Raw genomic sequence first — 23,780 nt, forward strand, 5'->3', positions numbered from 1 at the left:
TTTTTAAAAAATTGGAATATAGTTGCTTCACAGTGTTGTGTTTCTGCTGTACAGCAGAGTGAATCGGTTATATGTATACATATACCCCCTCTCTTTGTTTAAAATTTCCTTCCCATTTAGGTCACCACACAGCACTGAGTAGAGTTCCCTGTGCTATATAGTAGGTTCTCATCTGTTATCTATTTTGTACATAGAGGTGTATATATGTCAATCCCAATATCCCAACTCACCCCACCCCCACTTCCCTCCTTGGTATCCATATGTTTGTTCTCTACATTTCTGTCTCAATTTCTGCTTTCAGATAAGTTCATCTGTACCAGGTAAGTGCTTTTAATATATTAATTGAGCTAATTCTCACAACACTCTTCTGAGGTAGATGTATTACCTATTCATAACAGAAAATCCATTATTATGCTTACTTGCATTTACTTTAAACTAGCTCATTAATCTAAGCACTTTTGAGTTGCACTGAGTGACTTTTTGTTTTAAAAAATCTTATTTTATTGACCATCTATCTTAGTGATTCTATCATTTGTGCTCTTTTGATGCCAAAAGTGTATAAATTTGCATTTCAGTTTGTTTATTTTTTTTACTTTTGACTTTGACTTGTTTACATGCACACATGCACATGCAGACACACATGAATGGAACCTTTTTCCTTGTACAGAGAACCTTGTGTTTTGTGTTTATGCATAGACACAGCTTTCAATTTTGATCTTTGAATAGAAGAATAGGTGTCTGCATACATTCTTAGATAATATTAGAAATTAAGGGTTCTTGTTTAAATTAACTATTCGTCAGTCTAGTAGGCTACAGTTATTTTAGGACTGTTGAATTAATCTAAAAATAATGAATTATGCAAAAATATCAAAATGAATAATCAGCTTAGAAAGCATATTATTAAACTTGGTCTTTATTTGCCTCCAGAGAACATAGTTTGGAGTAAAGATTTATTCTATTTTACATATTTAGATAGGTTATCAAAAGATATTCTCAAAAGAGTGGTAACATAATGAATTATGTAATTTTATTCTTATCATTTTGCTTGAAGAAAAATTACTTAAATTTATTTAAATTTAACTTATAAATAATTTAAATATTGAAATACTGAGCTCATAAATTTAGAATTACAGGCTTGATTCTTCCCTATGCCTCATATTTCCCAGTAGCAAATTAGTCACTTAGAACTCTTTCTGATTGCTGCTATTATTTAAATGTAATACCATTCCTTATAAAAATTTTGTATTTCCAAATTGCTGATTTGTTTTGCTGTAATTTTCTTGAAGATCATAGATATTGAGAAATATCTGGGCTGTGTTTTCATTATGTCTTCAATCAGTTCAGTTGCTCAGTTGTATCTGACTATTTGTGACCCCATGGACTGCAGCACACCAGGCTTTCCTGTCCATCACCAACATGTATGCCAGTGGTTTTCGATTTTACTATATGAAATCCATGGGCTCCATGAAGTGTCTGTGGGAGTTTTCAAGAAAGAGTGGATTTAATTGGCTACTGCCCTCTTTTTTTTTCTTTTTTTTAAAATATGAATTTATTTATTTTAATTGGAAGCTAATTACTTTACAGTATTGTAGTGGTTTTGCCATACATTGACACGAATCCGTCATGGGTGTACATGTGTTGTTCCCCATCCTGAACCCCCCTCCCACCTCCCTCCCCATCCCATCCTTCTGGGTCATTCCAGTGTACCAGCCCTAAGCACCCTCTCTCATGCATTGAAACTGGACTGGTGATTCGTTTCATATATGATAATATACATGTTTCAGTGCCATTCTCCCAAATCATCCCACCCTCACCCTCTCTCACAGAGTCCAAAAGGCTGTTCTGTACATCTGTGTCTCTTTTGCTGTCTCGCATACAGGATTATCATTACCATCTTTCTAAATTCCATATATATGTGTTAGTATACTGTATTGGTGTTTTTCTTTCTGGCTTACTTCACTCTGTATAATAGGCTCCAGTTCCATCCACCTCATTAGAACTGATTCAAATGTATTCTTTTTCATGGCTGAGTAATATTCCATTGTGTATATGTACCACAGCTTTCTTATCTGTTCATCTGCTGATGGACATCTAGGTTGCTTCCGTGTCCTGGCTATTATAAACAGTGCTGCGATGAACATTGGGGTACATGTGTCTCTTTCAGTTCTGGTTTCCTCAGTGTGTATGCCCAGCAGTGGGATTGCTGGGTCGTATGGCAATTCTATTTCTAGTTTTTTAAGGAATCTCCACACCGTTCCCCATAGTGGCTCTACTAGTTTGCATTCCCACCAACAGTGTAAGAGGGGTCCCTTTTCTCCACACCCTCTCCAGCATTTATTGCTTGTAGACTTTTGGATCGCAGCCATTCTGACTGGCGTGTAATGGTACCTCATTGTGGTTTTGATTTGCATTTCTCTGATAATGAGTGATGTTGAGCATCTTTTCATGTGTTTGTTAGCCATCTGTATGTCTTCTTCGGAGAAATGTCTGTTTAGTTCTTTGGCCCATGTTTTGATTGGGTCATTTGTTTTTCTGGAATTGAGCTGTAGGAGTTGCTTGTATATTTTTGACATTAATTCTTTGTCAGTTGCTTCATTTGCTATTATTTTCTCCGATTCTGAAGGCTGTCTTTTCACCTTGCTTATAGTTTCCTGTGTTGTGCAAAAGCTTTTAATTTTAATTAGGTCCCATTTGTTTATTTTTGCTTTTATTTCCAATACTCTGGGAGCTGGGTCATAGAGGATCCTGCTGTGATTTATGTCGGAGAGTGTGCCCTATCTCTTTATCACTCCTGGACTTCCCAGGTGGCGCTAGTGGTAAAGAATGCAGCATGATGCAAGAGATTAAGAGACAGAAATTTGATCCCTGGGTTGGGAAGACCCCCTGGAGTAGGGCATGAGAGTCTACTCCAGTATTCTTGCTTGGAGAATCCCACAGACAGAGGAGCCTAGCAGGCTACAGCCCATAGCGTTGCATAGAGTTGGAAATGACCAAAGAGACTTAGCACGCCCTACCTCTAACCCATGGGAGGTTGAAATTCTTCTAGAGACTTCAAAAACTTCTTAATCATGAAAACTAACCTTCAAAGTTGGTGTTTTGCAAGTTACCACTCGTTAATGTGTTGGGATTCAGCTTTGTGAGTGGTGACAACAATTTTTTGAAACACTGAGATAGGATAGAATAGAAAATAGGAGTGAGAATATGTAATATGTATTGTTTCTTTCTAAAAACATGTCCTCAAACACATATGTATACTGAATTACAACCTAAAACACAATTTTACTGTGGGCCATGGTCAAAGAGTTTGAGAACCAGTAATTGTTAATTACATAAATAATTAATGTGCCATATGCAACACTTAAAGTTTGATGTCGTTATGTATAGAGAAAATCTGGAACATTGCTTATAGACAGATTTGAACGTTTGTACTGCATGGGGTAGATATATTGGATCTTTTTACTTTTCTGGCCTCCTATAAACATTTTATGAGGTCAATTTGGTAACAAAATATTTGATGTAGCCTACAGTAAGTATTTAATTGAGGTAGGAAATTATTTGAGAAAACCATGATCCTATTTGAAGCTAATGTAGTTCTGAAGTGGTATGATTCCTAAATGTGATTCTTTTCTTTAAAAACGTTTTATTTATTTGGTTGCACTGGGTCTTAGCTGTGGCAAGCAGGCTCTTAGGCGCAGGCATGTGGGATCTTTAGTAGCAGGCATATGGAATCTAGTTCCTTGACCAGGGATTGAACCTGGACCTTCTGTGGTGGGAGCTTAGAGTCTTAGCCACTGGACCACCAGGAAAGTCCTCCAAACATAGTTTTTGATGCCTTCCTGTTCTACTCTAGAGGCATCAAAGGTCATGGACATGGAAACAGATCTGGTTTTAGTTCTAGTTTTGCTACTGACTGTGATGTTGAATGAATCTCAAAGGGCCTTAATTTTTGTCACCTATGAGAACTTTTGGATTATGTGATATTGAATGTTCTGTCGATATTTAACTCTGAAACTATCAAATAGTTACACAAGTTACAAAGCAGAGCTAATTTAAATTAAAATATGTGTATGTTCTGTGAAACTGTAGGAGGAACCATTAAACTGAGTATTTCACAGACTCTAATAAGGATAAAGTATTTGCAGGACCAGATGGGGTCTGGTGCTCTGGTTCTTTTTATTTTGCCTCTAACTCCCTAATGTCTTAATTAACTTTTTGACTATGACCACTTCCCAGGGTGAGGCTGAGATCTACAGAAGACTTTTTTCCTGTCCTCTCCCTCAGTCCAGGCAGTCCTTTTATACATAGTGGGCACTCGTTGAATATTTGTTAAGAGTGTCCCTGGTGTGTTTGGTGCACGACTGAATTTATGAAATAACGACTTTGAGATGAACAGTCAGTTATGTTTGAGCACTGTCATTTCAGATTTACAGTACTAATCAGCCCCTTCTCAGTGTAGATTTTGCTGCTCCTTGTTAGCCTTTTTGGTTTTGTTTTAACCCATAATAGAGATGATCTAGATTCAGTTAATACACATTAGAAGTGCTTTCAGTCACATTGCACATTGACCACATGAAGATTTAAAAATAGTTTTAAGCAGTCTCACTTTTTTTAAAAAAAATAGATTCTTGTAGTAGATAGAGCAAGCTTCCTTTATAAAATCACATTTGTAGCCTCATAACATCAGGATTTTCACAAAAACACTAATGGGCTTTCATGACCCTTTAACAGAGTTTATGACTCATCCCTGCTAGAAAGTGAAAGAAACATAGGAGAGATCTCAGAAGGTTGGAATCACTCATGTATATTGAGCTTTTTTCATTTATCAAATGGAGAAGGCGATGGCACCCCACTCCAGTACTGTTGCCTGGAAAATCCCATGGACGGAGGAGCCTGGTAGGCTGCAGTCCACGAGGTCGGAAGATTCTGAAATGACTGAGCGACTTCACTTTCACTTTTCACTTTCATGCATTGGAGAAGGAAATGGCAACCCACTCCAGTGTTCTTGCCTGGAGAATCCCAGGGACAGCGGAGCCTGGTGGGCTGCCGTCTATGGGGTCGCACAGAGTTGGACACGGCTGAAGTGACTTAGCAGCAGCAGCAGCAGAAGCAGCAGCATTTATCAAAATGATATCATGTTGGTTAGTGCTTGGATCTTGGTAAGAGTATGGTATTCAGAAAGTAGTTCCTTTTGCCCATGTCCTTTTGTTCCCTTGTGGTATGAAGAATAATTGTCATCTTTTGGTGATATAAACTTCTCCAGTTCACTGAATATACTGTACTTGTTTAATGGAAACCTTTGCTTCTCTTTCGTTAATGGAAGTATTAGCATGTCATCCAGATAATTGATCATAAAGTACCTTTGGGCTTTAGCATTCCTATCTCTAAAATGAATGAGACCAAATGATTCTAGAATAGTCTCTTGATGCTTTAATTCTGTGACATCTTGTCAGCATATTCTAATATAAGGAACTTTGTTTTGCATCAGGCTGCTTTTATTCGTGATGAAATGATGCCAGGAGAGTGGGATGTTTGTGTTACTTCTTATGAGATGGTAATTAAAGAAAAATCTGTATTCAAAAAGTTTCACTGGCGATACCTTGTCATTGATGAGGCTCACAGAATAAAGAATGAAAAATCTAAGGTAAGCTAGTTCTGAATATCTGTATTAAAGTTTCTTTTAACTACCACATCTATTGGTTTACTTCTCTGTATTCAGAATTTAAAAAGTGATAGATAGTGATTTTATTCACAGAATGTGAATGAAAATCAGTTTTAAAAATGATTTTGGAGTTTAAATAATCGATTACAAGATAAATGAAAATTGAACCCAGTTTTTAAGGTAAAGAAAATTCATTTACTATACCTGTTGCAGTCTAAATAACTCTGTTATGCTGCAGTGTTTTAATATTTTTGCAATATTTGGTGTACAAATGTCATTTGCTTTGGTTTATTTTTTATTGAGGAGCTACCTTATGCATATTCATATGGATTAGAAAAAAAACTCATTTTCTAGAATCACTTGACTTGTGTGAATTAGAGTGTGGTGTTAACACCGAAAAATACCAATATTTCTTGCCATTACACTCCATCAGCAGTAGAAAAAGCATCAGTTATGATGATGAACCTCTCTTTGGGTCATTGGTCTGCTTTGGGAGAACCAGAGACAGAACTGAAGCAAAATCACCAGGTGGTGCTTTTTGTAGTTAATACTCGATAAGAGGATACATGTTAGAGAATAATTGTTAATTTAAGAGCAATATAAAATGAGCCTTTTATTGATAAGATTACTGTGATTTCTTGGAGAAGGAAGTGGCAACCCACTCCAGTACTCTTGCCTAGAAAATTCCATGGATGGAGGAGCCTGATGGGCTACAGTCCATGGGGTCACAAAGATTCGGACACGACTGAGCAACTTCACGACTGAGCGACTGTGATTTCTACTTTTTGTGCTTTAATTTTTGTGGTTTTATATTTAGAAAGTTAACATAAGATATTCGGGGAAGACGGGCTCAGGTGTGGTGCTTAAAAATTGTGACCAGGCCAAGTTAGAAGTTGGTGAGATGTGGTGGATGAACATGATTGGCATGGCGAAGGTGATTCTATGCTGTAAAGTGACCAGCCTGGATTCCATAGAGTTCTGACTGTTTCTGTGGACCGAAAATAGAAGAAAATAAAATTTTTAAAGTGGGGGAAGGGTCTCAGATGTGACTGTGATCTGCATTCTTGTAAGTGTAGAAATCCCTATAATATTTTGTTTAGCTGTGCTTCACTGTGGCAATGTCACGTGAACTAGGATTAATAGTTATTTCAACTTTTATTCAAAAGATGTTTTGCGTCGGATGAAGAACTGAATGTTGAACATTCTAATAAATAAAACAATGTTAACATAACTTATTTTTCTAGCTCTCAGAGATTGTTCGTGACTTCAAGTCAACTAACCGCTTGCTCCTGACTGGAACACCTTTGCAGAATAACCTGCATGAACTCTGGGCACTACTCAACTTTTTATTGCCTGATGTCTTTAATTCTGCAGAAGTAAGTTTAAGTCGTGCATTTGAAGTATACTTTTCTTATGTTCACAGACATCTGTTTTCAAAACACAAAATGTATGCCTGCGTGCTAAGTCGCTTCAGTTGTGTCCGAAACACAAAATGTATGCCTGCGTGCTAAGTCGCTTCAGTTGTGTCCGAAACACAAAATGTATGCCTGCGTGCTAAGTCGCTTCAGTTGTGTCCGACTCTTTGTGACCTTTTGGACCATAGCCCACCAGGCTCCTCGGTCCATGGGATTCTCTAGGCAAGAATAATGGAGTGGGTTGCCATAGATGGAAATTGATAGTTCTTTTTTTTATTTGTGATTCTTTGTGGTTTAGCTCTTGAATAGAAATTTTTTCAAATGGGGATATTTAGAAATGTTTTTTTGCTTTGAGATTATCCTGTTAAAGTTTGCCTGTATCACATTGCTACCACAACTTATGACATGAGGTAGGCTGAGTTCAGAATAATGCTTTCTACATTTTCTTTTAATTAAATTGGAAGGGTTTCTGCATACTAGTTTAGCAAGTAGAGTCATTGAAATAATCTTGAATTATTGCAGGTATTAACATTTGGTGAGTACTAAAGAGCTTATAATATGTGATTTGAAAAGTAACATATTTTATAAATATGATTTATACTGTTTTTATCATTGACACAAGGTTATGCCAGTGCAGCCAACAGAATTGAATGATTTAAGGACTTTGGAGCTTGATTTTCCTTGTTACTAATATTAATTGATAATAAAAGTATCAAGTTCAGCTACTTATTTGTATACCTTACCTTGCTTTTGTTCATTTTTATTGTTTGATTAACATTTTCATTAGCATGTCTTCCATTTTATATTCTTATTCCTACTCCTCTTAACTGGTTATAATTCTGCTGTGGTATGCTGCTGCTGCTACTGCTAAGTCGCTTCAGTCGTGTCCAACTCTGTGCGACCCCATAGATGGCAGCCCACCAGGCTCCCCTGTCCCTGGGATTCTCCAGGCAAGAACACTGGAGTGGGTTGCCATTTCCTTCTCCAATGCATGAAAGTGAAAAGTGAAAGTGAAGTCGCTCAGTCGTGTCTGACTCCTAGGGACCCCATGGACTGCAGCCCACCAGGCTTCTCCATCCATGGGATTTTCCAGGCAAGAGTACTGGAGTGGGCCGCCATTGCCTTCTCCACTATGGTATGGGGAAGCCTAATAAAAGCCTTTTTTAAAAAAAAAAAAAAGAAAAACTGCTGATGGAGTACCTGTATAATGGTGTTCAAATTTTGTTAACTGCTCCAGTATTTATTTTCAGAAGTAAATAATATTGGCCATAACAGTTAACATATTTTTGACAGTGCTTTTAAAATGAATTATTGCTATATGAGTTATATAAGAATTTATAGAATGTTACATTTATTAAAAAAAAAAACTATGCACTTACTGCAGAATTTTCACCCCTCCACAGGACTTTGATTCTTGGTTTGACACTAAAAATTGTCTTGGTGATCAAAAACTTGTGGAAAGACTTCACGCAGTAAGTAATAGCAGACAGGAAAATTTAGTAATTACCTGTGTGTAACCGAGCTGGAAAACATACTGAATCTGTTGGAACATGTGGATGTGCCTCTGAGCTCAGTCTCAGTGTTTTTCTCTCTCAACCTTTCTGACAGCCTCTTTGGGAGGCGTGCTCCCACTGTATCCTCAGCCTCTCTGTGGAACAGCTCTTTTGCTTTGGCACTGTCCCATAGACAGTGTTGACCTCTCCCGTAGAGGCTGTTCACTCTCCCCTACTCCATGGATCCTTGAGATCGCATTCTTTGAATACCAGTTTTCCCTTCTTGTATCCTTTCACTCATGTTACTCCTTTTGTACTTGTCCTGTTATTTCGCAAGGACATCCAGTGCCTGGACCTCTGCTTTACCCCCATCCCTCAGCCTATTTCTGTTGTTACATTTTCTGTATCCAGCAAGGAGCAGGTTCTCTATCACTTGAACCACTTTTTTGGGGGCCAATATCTCAAACTCTCTTGCTCTCTTGATCTGCCATTTCTGCCCTAAAAGCCCTAAACCAATTATGTAACTGTGTCTCTATCGTCTGGGTTTGAATTCAGCTTCTACCACTAGCAGTTGACCTGCTCTGTACTCAGGCTGCTCAATACTGACTGATAAAGAAGATGACACCCACTGTACAGGTTGGAACCACTACATTTTCATGTTTGCTGACATGATTTGATTTCCTTTAATACCTTTCCCTTAATACCTTCCCCTTCTGGGATTTGACGATGTTGGTGATCCTTCTTCGTAGCTTTCTTTAGCATTCTCTCTCACTTCCTGTAAGAGCTATTTCAGACTTTCCCCAGTCTTCCCGAGACCTCTAACGCATGTGTTCCCTGTCCTCCTTTCTCAGCAAGTAACGTCATTCCTTTCTCAAAGAGGAAATAAAAGTCATTAGGCAGGAACTCTTGAAGGATATCCATCTTCCAAGAATATCTGCATCTGTATTACCTTCTGTTTGAGTGGAAGAGGTTTTCTTTCTCTTGGTGGTGGTGGTTCAGTCACAAGTTGTGTCTAACTCTTTACAACCCCATGGACTGCTGCATGCCAGACTCTTCTGCCCTCCACCATCTCCCAGAATTTGCTCAGATTCATGAGCAGTGGCTAATTCTTCCAACATGAACCCTGGATCTCATCTTTTCCTGTTTCCTTAGGGACTTTTCTCCTTAATTTTTCCTTTTTATTGGCTGAATTTTCTACCTCTCTCTCCATGTTGGCTCTTCTCCCTCAACATGTAAACATGCTCAAGTATCTCCCTCATTAAACCCTAACCCACACGTAGACTCTCCTCCCTACATCCACAGAACAGTACTCCCTCAACACTCTGTTCCTCTCGAGCTATGATTCTGGTTTATTCCCTTGATGGCTAAGCTATTTGAAAGTTTAGTTTCTCCCCTCTTCATCCACCACCAAATCGTCTATTCACTCTTCTTTTTTATTGGCTGTGACGCCTGTGGCATGTGGGAATCTTAGTTCCCCGGCTGACCGGGCATCGAAACTGCACCCCCTAAATTGGAAATGTCGAGTCTTAACAACTGGACTATCAGAGAAGTCAGTATTCACTCTTTTTAAAAATGTACAACTAAATTTTGATTGACTCAGTGGAGTTTTGTGAGATGGTATAGATGTGTTTTGCCTTTTTTTTTTTTTTTGGTCTGCTGTTTTTACTGAGAATCTCAGTCTTTGTTTATAAATTAAAAAAAAAAAAACAACATGTATTGCTCATCTCTCCTTCTCTCCCCCTCCCCCAGAAAAATGTACACTTAATGTGGCAGGGATCCTGTCTGTTTTCCACCACATTGTGCCCCGTGTGCCTGGTCCAGAGTAACTGCTCATTAAATTTATTTATTGACTTGAAGCCCCACCAGTTATCATGTGTTATGTAAATATTTATTTAGAGTTAAACAGAACAAGTCAGAAACCAGTGAGCTTATGTAATAGGGAACTTATTGTAAGAATGCAGAGGCGTAGAAGACAAATCTTGGAAGAATCCTGTCATACAAGTTGCAGCACAGCTGGGCCTCTCATAGCAGGAACCTGGTCAGCTCTGAGGAATGGCTACTCTGTCTCTGATGGGTCCTATTCATTTCTGAATCCACTGACCATTAAAATACAACTGAAACTTAACCTCACAAGTATTTGTGATTTTTCGTTATACCTTTTGGTCAGTGCCCTGACTTCTCTGTAATACTTAGTACCTCTAACCATGCCTGCTTGAAGTGCTTTCCTCCTTAGTGTCTGGGGATGGGATACATTTTGTCTTATCTCTGGCGGCTCTTTTCTGTCTCCATCATGGGCTTTTCTTTCTTTGTTCCTGAAAGTTTAGTGTTGCAGGGCTTTGTCTTTGATTTCCTTTTTCAAATGTGCTCTCCTGGAGGATCACTCCCATAGTTTCAGCTATACCTCTATACTTATAACTCCCAAATTTCTCTCTCCTTATCTCTCTCCTAAGCTCAAGACTTACATATCCCACTGCCATGTGCGTGTTCTGCCTGAATGTCTCACAGACAGTTTAAACTCTTAAAAATGCAACTTAGACAAATTTAAGAGGCCCAAACAGGAAACCAGAAGTCTTCTTTGACACTTCCCTTTTCCTTACCTCCCATGGATCTCTAGTAATAATAGCTACAGTTTACTGATGTCCGTTGTGGTTAAACTCTACTTATGTGCTACCACAGATTGTCACAGCAGCCTTGGAAATAGGTATCTTTTTCCCCATTTGAAATGCTTAGCATAGGTATAGACCATAAATCTATATGTTTTGGATAAACGAATGAGGAAACAGGCTTGGAAAAGTTAAAGAACTTGCCCAGTTTACAACTGCTAATCAGGGACTGAGCTAAATGTAAATCAGCCTGATGTGGGTTTGATTACTGTTTCTACCGTTTACTAGCAGAGTGACTTTGGTGATGTTACTAAAATTGAAATAAATGTCTTTCCATCAAAGACTTATTGTAAGGATTTAATACTGTATCTAAAGTTCATGGTACATTGTCTGGCACATTCAGGTGCCCTACAGATGTTTTTTTCTTGTAGTAGAATCGGCCTTGTAGGTATACATGGATAATTTCATGTTTTTTTCTTTTTGTTCTGATCTTCTTTTTCATTGAACCATTTTCTTCTCATTCATATATTTAAAGCCATTTTTAAATGGCTTGAATTTTTATTTCATTTTTAGAGACACTCTGACTCATACTCTGATTTCAGATTTCCTCTCAGGTTTACAAATATTATATGACAGCAGATTATTTTAAAAAGGTTTTTTTTTTGGTACTTTTTCAATAGTCAGTAATCTTGTTGTCTTAATTTTTATTGTCTTTTGTGCCATCAAATCATGGATGTCTAATTTAGGCCCCCTATTCTGATTTGCTAATGGGCCATTACTTGGTTCTTTTTTACCAAGAAAAGTAGCAACTGGTGTTGGTAGTGTTTTTCAGATTATACAGTGAGAAGTAAATTTCACCTCAGAGTGTTATCAATGAAATAAATGGTTTATAATATTGAATGTTTTATAAACATAAAAACTCTCACTTTTTAGGTTTTAAAACCATTTTTGTTACGTCGAATAAAAACTGATGTGGAGAAGAGTCTGCCTCCTAAAAAGGAAATCAAGATTTACTTGGGACTGAGTAAAATGCAGCGGGAATGGTGAGTTATTTTATTTCTGCTAGAATTTATGTATAAAGATTTATTAAAAATTAGCTTTGTAGTGTTTCAGTTGTGACTTTAGTTCAGAAAGTACATTTTAGGTTTAAGTGCCAAGTTAAGTAGTTCAAATATTTTAATATAAAGTTGATGAGTATTTTATTTAACCTTTAGGATAGAGTATGGGGAGTCTGTAGACCTGTGTTTGAGTCCATGCTTTGCCTCTTAATGACTGTTTAGCTTGGACAAATTATGTAACCTCAATTTCCCTTCTGTAAAATGGCGATAATAATACTTAAAAGAAGGATGTCAGAGTTAAAGGGGATAATATCACTGGCACAGTTGTTAGTTATTCTTGCTTTTTCCATCAATGAAAATAGTAATAACCATAATAATGAGTGAAAATATCAGTGATTGTAGATATTATAAAAATAGAAGCTGGATTGGTTTGATAAATACAAGCAAAACAGGAAATTGACAAGAGGAGTCACACAGAATCATAAATTTGATATAAATTGAACATGTTAATAATGTAATAATGCTATAAGAGAAGCAAAATGTTGCTTATATAAATGAAATTAGGTAACTTATACTATATAGACAGTTCTTTATTATTGAAGCCAGTATAGGGTAGTGATAAAGAGCATATTTCTCTAGACTCAGAAGTAAGATCAAACCCTTGCTTTGTCCCTTTCTGTGGCTCTGAAAAAATTGTTTCACTTCTTTTAGCTGCCTGAATTTCCATCAGTAAAGTGGTGGTGACCCTAGTACATATCTCAGAGTTGTGAAGATTTAACAAGATGATTCATATGCCTGGCACTTGCACTCAGTACAAGTTGGGTATTGTTAGAATTAAATATTACTACTCCCCAGGTGCATACATACATGTGTTTTTTTTCCTGGGGGAAGGTCTGGAAAAAGGCAGTAAAAATGTTTATAGTGTCAGAAAAAATGACCTATGAAGACAGGTATAAGAAATTGCAACTGCTTTTAGCTCAAACAAGTAAAAGCTGGATGCCAACTTTGAGCAAATATTGTAGTTATTAAATAATTATTGTACACAGTTGTCTGAATTGTTATCAACTGATGGCAATTTTTAGCAATGGATAAAGCAGGAGGAAATCGGTTTATAGGCAGCACACAAGTTAAAATACTCAAATCCTCGCTAGTTTTTTGTTTTTTTCTCATCAGATTTAGTCTCCAATCAGATCTTTTTGTGTTTCTTTAAATAAGAATCTAAGCAGATTATCAAAAGGACATTTTTCTTTCCAAAGGGACATTTCTTGATGGTGTTAAGCCTGTATAATAGTTGATGATTAATTATAGTTTAATTTTTTAGGTATACAAAAATCCTGATGAAAGATATTGATGTTTTAAACTCTGCTGGCAAAATGGACAAGATGCGACTCTTAAACATTCTGATGCAGCTTCGAAAGTGTTGTAATCATCCTTACCTGTTTGATGGTGCTGAACCTGGTCCCCCCTACACCACTGATGAGCACATTGTTAGCAACAGTGGTAAAATGGTAGTCCTTGATAAACTATTGGCCAAACTCAAAGAACAGGGTAAGTTACAGATCTTCAAAGTAATGTGAAATAACTTAATATTGTATATGAATAACATTTTGCTTAGTCATTCATCATTCATTCATTCACTTATTCAGCACACATTGTTGAGTACTTACTCTTTGGTTAGGAGTTGTCCTGTGGGCTGTATATGTTGTTGTTTAGTTGATAAGTTGTGACTGACTCTTTTGCGCCCCTGTGGACTGTAGCCCATCAGGCTTCTCTGTCCATGGGATTTCCCAGGCAGGAAGACTGGAATGGGTTGCCATTTCCTCCTTCAGGGGATCTTCCCAACCCAGGAATAGAATCCCTGTCTCCTGCGGCTCCTGCATTGGCAGGTGAATTCTTTACCACTGTGCCACCTGGGAAGCCCCTATGGGCTGGGTATACAAAGATGCATAAGACAACAGTCCTTGCCTTGTAGATGCTCACAGTGCAGTGAGGAGGCATAATTGCAAGTCATTTTGATAAGTGCTCTGATATGCCAAGATATTAGGGGTTGAGGGAGTCTTCACAAAGATGACATTTGGGGTGAGCACTGCAGAATGTGTAGGAGTAAACAGTGGAAAAAAAGGAGGGCAAGGGTTTTTCATCTCTGCAATGAAGCAGAGGTGTGAAAGAAGGGACTGTGGAGCATATGGTATCTGGATAGAGTGGCAGTGGATGAGTCTAGGAAGATGAATTGGGGCTATTACAAAAGGCCATTTAAACTATACTTTATGGGTTTCGGGCTATTTTGAAGCTGGTGTGGGTGATTGCACAAGATTTGGCCGTGGAGAATGATACAATCAGACTCGTATGTTAGGAAGAGAAGCTTGAAAGCAATGTGGGGTGTACCTCCTGAGCCTGAGAGACCAGAAACATCCTCAGGACAAAGTAAAGGCAGACTTTAAATCATCTCAATATGTATGGGGGATTTTGAAGATCTTAAAAATGTATAACTCAACAAATATATACTTCTGTACAGTATCCATTGAAGAGATGTGTGTAGGGGGCTTAGTATTCGTTAGTGGTATGAGTGTTCATGTGTTAAATATTTATATCGCATATGATGCTTGCTTTTATTTTTGTAACTTTCAAGTTAGTTTTACATAAGTTGAATAACTTGCCTTTTTTTTGGTGAAATGTTTTAGGTTCAAGGGTTCTCATTTTTAGCCAGATGACACGCTTGCTGGACATTTTGGAGGATTATTGTATGTGGCGTGGTTACGAGTATTGTCGACTGGATGGACAAACCCCCCATGAAGAACGAGAGGTGAGGAAGAGAAAATAAAACAAGACTTGAAAAATCAGAGTTCAGTTACGCCATGTTTTTCATCATTAGGTAGTTTTGAATTTTGGCCTTTTCTTTAGCTAGTTGCATTGAATTGCTCACTACCATCTTTTGGTCCTTGAGATCTTCAGCTGGACTTTCATTACACTGGCTCTTTACAAATCACTCTTTCCAAGGTTTTCAAAGACATCCTCGCTTATCAAAAGGACACTGCACCATCACATCCTTACCTCCTCTAACCACTGCTATCCCTGGCCTTTTGACTTGCTGTTTCTCAGCTTCCTCTTTGACCCTTGATTCTACGTCATTTTCTTTGTCTGATTTGCCTCCTACATTAGACCCTCGCCATTCATGGAGTTGAACAGTTGAGACTTTTTCAGTTTATGAGCAACTGTAAGGACTCATGAGACAATAATTTGTAAAGGAAATGATCTCAATAGACACTTTGTAAAACTGAAATTGAATGACATAGGTACAGGTGCTTATCATTCAGTTGGATCTTGGAAGACTAAAAGGTTGGTGTGCAGGAATGAGTCACTTAGCTAATGAGGAAGCCTGTCTAGCACCCAGTATCTTTTAACTTGGAAATTCTTAAAGATTTTAAGATTATTTCTCATGAATATCAGGGGTCTAATGTATATAAAACCCTTTAAAGCACTTTTTCTGAGGGAGGGCTTTGCTAATTTATCTTCTTTTTTCTGTGATCCTTCAGGGCTCTGTCTTTGGCCTCTGTTTTAAGTCTATACTCATGCTGTGGGCAGAGACCGTGATTTCATGGTATAGTGGAAAATGCATTGAACTTGGTTTCTGAAGACTTGAATTTAACATCAACTCCACCATTATGTGTGCAAGCTATTTAATCCTCTGAGCCTCAGTATCTTTAACTGTATATATTATAAGGGTACTATTAATGCCTAGGCTTTTGTTTTCCTGACAGTGTTGTGAGGATCACTGGATAGAATAGGTATGAACATAGTTTTTGTACCGTGCAGTGTAGTATAGATCACAGGTCATGAAAGTGCACACAGGCCTTTTCACTTCTCAGCTCTTGGACCCCTTCTCAGGCCACAGAGACTCTCAGCCTATGTCCTTGTCCTTCCATCGCTGCAGTGGGCACTCTGTCCTTTGTGTGCCTCCTATAGCAGAAGCATAGGCCCTTTTCACATTAAGCATTTCCCTGCTACCCACTATGGGGAAACAGTTGTGGTAATATTTATAAATAAGGATATTTCAAAGCTTACACTGTTCCCTGCTCTATAGTCTGACTCTCTTGGAAATGGTAACTCAAAACTTTATTGGGCTTTTGCTGATTTATTCCTATCCACATGAAGCATAGGCCATATAGTAGCATTCAAGATGGCCCTTCTTCCTGGAATGAAGATGATATTAAAGCAGAAGAGTAGGTGCTTTCTGATCTCAAATAGCCAATTTGCATTTCTGACTAATCTCTCTGCTCATGAATAATATGGACTTTACCTAATTATGCCCCAATTATCTGGTCTCTTAAAATGCTAAATAACTTCAGAGAGTTGGAATCACATGTTTTGACTTTAGATGCAGCACAGTGAGAGCTGTTCATTTTATTTTGGAAACATCCTGTCTCCCCATCATGTCATCGTTCAGATAAGCATTTCATCTATTTTCCCAATAAGAAGTGGAAATCCACCTTGGATTCCTTACTCAAATTGTTCACGAGCTGTTCATAAGCAGTTCTTTCTCAATAGCACTCAGATTTGCCATAGGTATAGCTAAATTCAGCTAGCTTCTGTAACCTTGACTTATCTTAACTTTAACCTCACTTTTATAGGGAAAGGAGCTAACATTTATCAAGCAACAGCTACAAGCTAGGCAACTTTATAGTTCCAGTTGAATTCTCCTAGCAGCCCAGTGAAGTAATTTGCTCCACTTGAAACTGTGTCCCAGAGAGGTTAAATGCTTGCTGAGAACCACATGTGTAATAAATGGTAGAGTTATGACTCACACCCAGGTTTTTGCTATTTCCTCTACACCAAATTGCCTCTCACTACACCATGCTGCTTTCTGTACTGCCCCTCTACATGCTGTATGGACTGCAGCAGAGTCGCCTTCTCTGCCTGCAGCTTTTGACCATGCCATTCCATTCCTTAAAAATAGAACTTCCTGTATTTCATGATTATAAAAGTGATATATGATTGCCAAGGAAATTTGGAAAATAAAAGTAGTTCTGGCTGATCTTTCTATGCATATATAATATATAAGTAATTAATTTTATACTGTATATGCTACATATAAAGTTCAGTATCCTGATACATTTTACTCACCATTGTGTTGTATTTCCCCATATTAGTAAAAAAAAAATCAGCGTAAAAATAATTTCAGTGTACTGTTTCATCCTGTGGACATACAGTAAATAATTTATCCCCCTGTTGTTGATCATTTAGGTTGTTTCCAATTTTTCACTATTATAAATAATGCTTAAGTAAAAGTCCTTCTACATAAATCTTTGTGCCCATCTCTGATTATTTCCTTAGGATAAATTCCTAGAAGTGGAATTACTGGGTCAAAGGGTATGAACACATTTAAGACTCTTGATGCATGTTGCCAAATTGCTTTCCAGAAAGGTTGTACCAATTTACACTCCCAGCAGCAATGTATGAGAGTGCCCGTCTCATCGCCCCCTCGTCAACATTGAGTATTATCATTCTTTTAATCTTCAAAAAATGGTATTATGTTTTTTTATTTGCATTTACTTGATGACTAGTGAGACTGAACATTATTCTTGTGTTTATTAGCCATTTGTATTTGTTCTTCTGTGTACTGTCCTTTTTTTTTTTTTTCCTCATTTTTCTATTGGGGTCTTAGTGTTTTTTTTTCTAATTAATTGAGATCTTTATATAGTAAGGATATTAATGTCCTATTAATTTTTAAGACTCTTTACTAAATATCCATGGATTACCTTCCTGATTTTCCTCATTACTTCCCTGTTTGCTCCTTTTCACCGTATGGTAGTAAATCTACCTACCTCCCCTTCATCTGTTGCTCTCATTCCCATCTCTAAAACTTTTTTTTTTTCTCTCTTGGTTGGTCTTCTAAACTATATCTTCTTTATTAATCCTTCATAAATTAATGGGAATGAAGTTGAGATATCTGACATTTTACCCCCTAAATAAATTTTAGCTCTCAATTAAAACATTTTCACTATTTTTATTTTAAAACAATTTATCACTTGCTTAGTTAAATTTGTCTTTGTGATTGTTTGTCTTTACTGGTATAAGTGTCTAAAGATTAGTTACGTTATTTAATATACTTTTTTACTGTATACACAGTGCAGTTTATGGATAGATGCTTAAATATTTTTGAAGGTGGAAGAATATTACAAAGTGGGGGTTTGAGCATGCATGTTAAAATGTTTATTTCTTAAGAACTCTGGTAATATAATTTTATTTTTCTCCCTTTTTCTTCCATCTCCTATCAATTAAAAAAAAGGAAGCAATAGAGGCCTTTAATATTCCTAATAGTAGCAAATTCATCTTCATGCTGAGTACCAGGGCTGGAGGTCTCGGAATTAACTTGGCAAGTGCTGATGTGGTTATACTGTATGACTCAGACTGGAATCCACAGGTGGATCTGCAAGCTATGGTTAGTTATCTTTAATGATAACAGAAATTTATCTTAGTTAAGAAAACTATTGCTATTTATACAGCATGAAGGTAATTTATGATGAAAGGGTAATAGCAATCTTTGGGAGGTTTGATAGATGTTAAAATAGATTTTTTTTGGAAAAAAACAAGTTGCTATGCTAATTGCAAAAACGAAATGAAAACAGATAGATGCCAAATCCAACTGTAGCATTTCTGTGTTGATTTTGGCTTTTATCATGAAACACAAATGTAATTTTTCCCCATTCCTAAATATTGAAGAGGGTACTTTCATGTTTGAATGATAAGGGATTAAAAATTAGTCTCTTAAGTATTATTCTGCTCAACAACTAAATATATTAAAATCCTTAGCACTAAAATTGGGAGAGATAGGATTTTAACTTCTGTAATAAAACAACTGGAGCAAGAAGGTGAAAATGTAACAAAGGAATATATTCCAGGAAAACATTTGCTACCTAGAGACACTATCAGAAACTATTCCACCCTAAAAAATTCAAAGAGCTTCTCTTACTTTTAATCGTGGTATCATTTATTGAACTAGAGCTACAACTTCAGTCACTGTGACTCAAATTTTAAGGTGAATTTAATTTCAGAAGTAAAAAGATACAAAATAGCTATGCATTCAAAATCCCCAGAATTTTGGGGACAATTGACTGTCTTTGGAAACAAAATCATATGCCAATGAGGCAGAGCTTAGAAGTCCTCCCTTTTCTTTTGTAATAGAGAATTGAAAATACTTACATTAGGACATTTTAAAATCCACATGCTTTGGCATGCTGCTGCTGGTGCTAAGTTGCTTCAGTTGGACTCTGATTCTGTGACCCTGGACTGTAGCCCACCAGGCTCCTCTGTCCATGGGATACTCCAGGCAAGAATAATGGAATGGCTTGCTATGCTCTCCTCTAGGGGATCTTCCCAACCTAGGGATCTAATCTGCGTCTCTTATGTCTACTGCATTGGCAGGCAGGTTCTTTACCACTAGCACCAATTACTACTACTTTAGCGTGTTTGATCTGACTCGGTAGGAGTAAGTCCCGCTAAATTAGTGTTAGTGAACTGGAAAACCTGTTGACAACACTTCATTTCCTTAAAAGTGTTAGAGTATAGCTGATCTTTCACAATTTACTGATTTGAGTTTGAAATGTAAATGTGTGTAGGGGTATTGCATTCTCTTTCAGCGTGCTGTGTTGAAACTGTTACTGGTGCTGGTGTTTTTATATTTAGTACAGGGATGTTTGAAACTTGTTTCTTTGCTTTTTTTTTTTTTTTTCCTTTTGCTCAGCTACCCTTCTCCCTTCACATATTTGCTGAGAGCTTCTGGGGTTTTTAAAAATACTCCCCCTAGCTGTTTATCTGTTATCTGAACTTGCCACCTGTCAACTTTACCAACTGTAAACCACAGGACTAAATTCTAGACCATACAGTAAGGGTATTAATCTCCCATTAATGTTTATGACCCTTTACTGCAGATCGCTGAATTGCCTCAGTAAGCAGAAAGAACTGCTTGCTGATGAGAGAAAGCTGACTTTTGCCACCATGGCAACCCTTGTTAACTACTTTGCCCCTCACTTAAAAAACTCCTTGCTAGGGTGGAAGATATTTTTATTTAATGGCTTAAAGTTACTCAGTAACTCAGTCCAGAAGCTTTCAGCTCTTTTTAGACCTTATCAAGGGCTTTTGTCTTTTGTCCTTCTGGAAATTTCCATTAATAATACAGTAGAATATTTGTGGATTTCTTTGTTCCCAGGGTTCTCTAGATAGTCTTAATATTTATTATCCTTCTTTCAAAAGTGGCCAGTCTAGAGAGATCAGGAACTAATTTTATTTTCAGAATTTTATAGCATAAGCTAGCTACACCATACATTTTATCCAGAATACCCAGTGTCTTATATTAGGATTTTTTCTACTAGGATCGGGCACATCGTATTGGTCAGAAGAAGCCAGTACGTGTGTTTCGTCTCATCACCGACAACACTGTTGAAGAAAGGATTGTTGAAAGAGCTGAGATAAAACTGAGACTGGATTCAATTGTCATACAACAAGGTATTTATATGTATAAACTTACTTAGATGTTTCTTTGGAAAAACACATGCAGTTTTCTTCAAAGGGGATTAGTTTTAATGATAGTTGACCAAAATCTGCAATCTTAGAGAAGAAAGTCAAATTAAAAAAAAAATCCCCATTTTGAAACCTAGTGTTCAGTATATGGGGTAGGTAGTTTAACCTCACTAGCTTATAGTTGAATGTCAGTGGCATGTCTTTTGAAGTACTTGATATTATGTAGCAGATAAAAGTTTGGCTTAAAAATTTTAAATATGTATTAGAGGGTGCCTTTTCATTCAGAGAAATTTGATCTGAGAAACGAAGTTTGAAGATGAAAAAATGTTTTTGTCCTCCTGTGTTTTAAGTGAATTTTATAAAAGGAAATTCATATTGAAATGGAAGGTATGGTAGAAGAAAAACTTGCAGGGTTATTCATTTAAAAAACTACTTCAAAGTTCACTAATTTTCTGCTGTAAAGCTTTACTTATGGTTAAATGTGTGCTTAGTCACTCAGTTGTGTCCGACTCTTGTGACCCCATAGACTGTAGCCTGCCGGCTTCCTCTGTCCTTGGGATTCTCCAGGCAAGAATGCTAGAGTGGGTTGCCATTTCCTTCTCCAGGAGATCTTTCTGACCCAGGAATTGAACCCAGGTCTCCTGCATTGCAGGCAGACTCATGGTTAAATGTAGTAGTGTCTGATTAGAACTATTATGCTATGCTTTCTCTGAAATATAATTGAATATATACAATTTTTATTTTTATTATTAGGAAGACTCATTGACCAACAGTCTAACAAGATGGCAAAAGAGGAAATGTTGCAAATGATACGTCATGGAGCCACCCATGTTTTTGCTTCTAAAGAAAGTGAGCTGACAGATGAAGACATTACAACTCTTCTGGAAAGAGGGGAAAAGAAGGTAGGTTAAAATGGCTTTTTTTCCTGATCAATTGCTTTAAAATCAACACACTTCAGCATAATTATTGTATTGCATTGTTTCAAATAATACATGTTCTCTGTAAGAATTTGTAGATTTATATCTAGGGATAATTTAGTATTTTTTATTTTTTCAGTTTAATTTTTGGTGAGAAAGACTAAGGGCCAGAGTTTAAAATCAAGTGACCTTATACCTCATACTTATAATATTGGTATTTACTGTACTTAAAAGCCAAGTAAATTTTTTGTTTAATCACTTGTATCAGGACTGCATTTTACGACCTTTCTTTTTGCATGGGATTAGAAATTATCTTGGAGAAGGAAATGGCAACCCACTCCAGTATTGTTGCCTAGAGAATTCCGTGGTCAGAGGATCCTGGTGGGCTGCTGTCCATAGGGTCGCAGAGTCGGACACGACTGAAACAGCAACCCTATGGACAGCAGCCCACCAGGATCCTCTGTCCACGGAATTCTCTAGGCAAGAATACTGGAGTGGGTCGCCATATCCTTCTCCATTCTTTTCCTGACTTATTTCATTTAGCATAATAGCCTCAAGGTCCATCCAACCTGTCTCAAATGGCAGGATTTCCTTCTCTTTAATGGCTGAATAATATTCCATTGTATCCATATACACCACATTTTCTTTATCCATTCATCCATTGATGGACGCTTAGGTTGTATTCCTGTCTTGGCTATTGTAAATAGTGCTGCAACAAACTTGGGGGTGAAGGTATCTTTTCGAATTAATGAGTTCATTTCCTTCAAATAAATACCCTGAAGTGGAATTTAGAATTGCTGGATCATATGGTAGCTCTATTTTTAATTTTTAGAGCAACCTTCATACTGTTTTCCATGGTGGCTGTACCTTACCAGTAGTGCACAAGGGTTCCTCTTTTTTCACATCCTCACCAACACTTGCTATTTCTTGTCTTTTTGATAATAGCCATTCTAACAGGTGTGAGATGATATCTCACTGTGGCTTTGACTTGCATTTCCCCGACAGTTAGTGATATTGAGCACCTTTTCAGGTATCTGAGGTTATATGTTGGGTTTTGAGCAATCTTGTATTACTGTGTTTCATATTAGTGTGCAGATGTGTTGTTTAGTCCAAGTTTGCCTTTGTTTTAGCATTACCATGTGTCCCATTAAAATCATGCAGCAGAAATTATAATAGGGCTACATTTTTAATGATGAAAGATTTTAGAGAAAGCCTTAGTGAGAGCACTTAAGAAGAACCATTGAAATATTTAAAATACTTGGGCTAAATTAAATTTATATTCAAGTTTGATGTTAGCATTGCATTATTACCTTATAAATGAACAGATTGTATATTTCATATCAATAATTGCCTTTAAAAGACAGAGAATTCACAGATTTTTATAAGTAATTCAGTGATAATTTTCTAATTTCATTGCATTCAACTTTAGACCGCAGAGATGAATGAACGCTTGCAGAAAATGGGAGAGTCTTCTCTGAGAAATTTTAGAATGGACATTGAACAAAGTTTGTACAAGTTTGAAGGAGAAGATTATAGAGAAAAACAGAAGGTAACTTTTTACTGTCAACCGTTAGATTCTCAGATTAGCATTTCTTCCTATAGCAATTAAATATTTAACAAAACATGGGCATTTACCTGTTACAGTACTCTACTATAGAGTGAAAGTGATGTAGGTCAAAATCATCTTATCCACGGGATACCTTTAATATATTTTGCTGGTTGTTTATTGTTATTATTATTACCACTATCATCATTATCATTTTTGTTGTTGCTGCTATTACTGTACCACTACTTTGGTTTTTGAGAAGTAGTATAGGATTGTGGTTGAGTTGCTGGATTCTGAAGCTAAAATCATAACTCTGTTACTAATTATGTGACTTTAAAATCTTTTTTAGTTGAAGTATAGTTGATTTAGTGTTGTGTTAGTTTTAGGTATACAGCAAAGCAATTCAGTTATATGTACACATATATTTTTTTCCAGATTCCTTTCCCTTATAGGTCATTACAAAATATTGAGTATAGTTCCCTGTGCTGTACAGTAGGCCCTTGTTGGTTATCTATTTTATATATAGAAGTGTGTATATGTGAATCCTAAACTCCTGATTTATCCCTCCTCCC

The 23,780-nt window shown here is 36.9% G+C and overlaps 1 protein-coding gene across 4 annotated transcripts in view; it reads left to right on the forward strand.

The window, feature by feature from the left end:
* Window positions 1-23,780, forward strand: part of SMARCA1 (SNF2 related chromatin remodeling ATPase 1) — a 68,567-nt gene that overhangs the window by 11,352 nt on the left and 33,435 nt on the right. For all 4 annotated transcript variants that reach the window (XM_068962170.1, XM_068962171.1, XM_068962172.1 and 1 more), the window contains 11 exons: window positions 5,486-5,641; window positions 6,904-7,035; window positions 8,478-8,546; window positions 12,104-12,213; window positions 13,550-13,776; window positions 14,910-15,031; window positions 17,560-17,595; window positions 18,515-18,667; window positions 20,598-20,730; window positions 21,499-21,647; window positions 23,092-23,211. In XM_068962170.1, the coding sequence (XP_068818271.1) occupies window positions 5,486-5,641; window positions 6,904-7,035; window positions 8,478-8,546; window positions 12,104-12,213; window positions 13,550-13,776; window positions 14,910-15,031; window positions 17,560-17,595; window positions 18,515-18,667; window positions 20,598-20,730; window positions 21,499-21,647; window positions 23,092-23,211 (1,407 nt within the window). The remainder of the gene's footprint in view (window positions 1-5,485; window positions 5,642-6,903; window positions 7,036-8,477; window positions 8,547-12,103; window positions 12,214-13,549; window positions 13,777-14,909; window positions 15,032-17,559; window positions 17,596-18,514; window positions 18,668-20,597; window positions 20,731-21,498; window positions 21,648-23,091; window positions 23,212-23,780) is intronic.

Source organism: Capricornis sumatraensis, chromosome X, assembly GCF_032405125.1.
Source record: "Capricornis sumatraensis isolate serow.1 chromosome X, serow.2, whole genome shotgun sequence".
Lineage (NCBI taxonomy): Eukaryota > Metazoa > Chordata > Mammalia > Artiodactyla > Bovidae > Capricornis > Capricornis sumatraensis.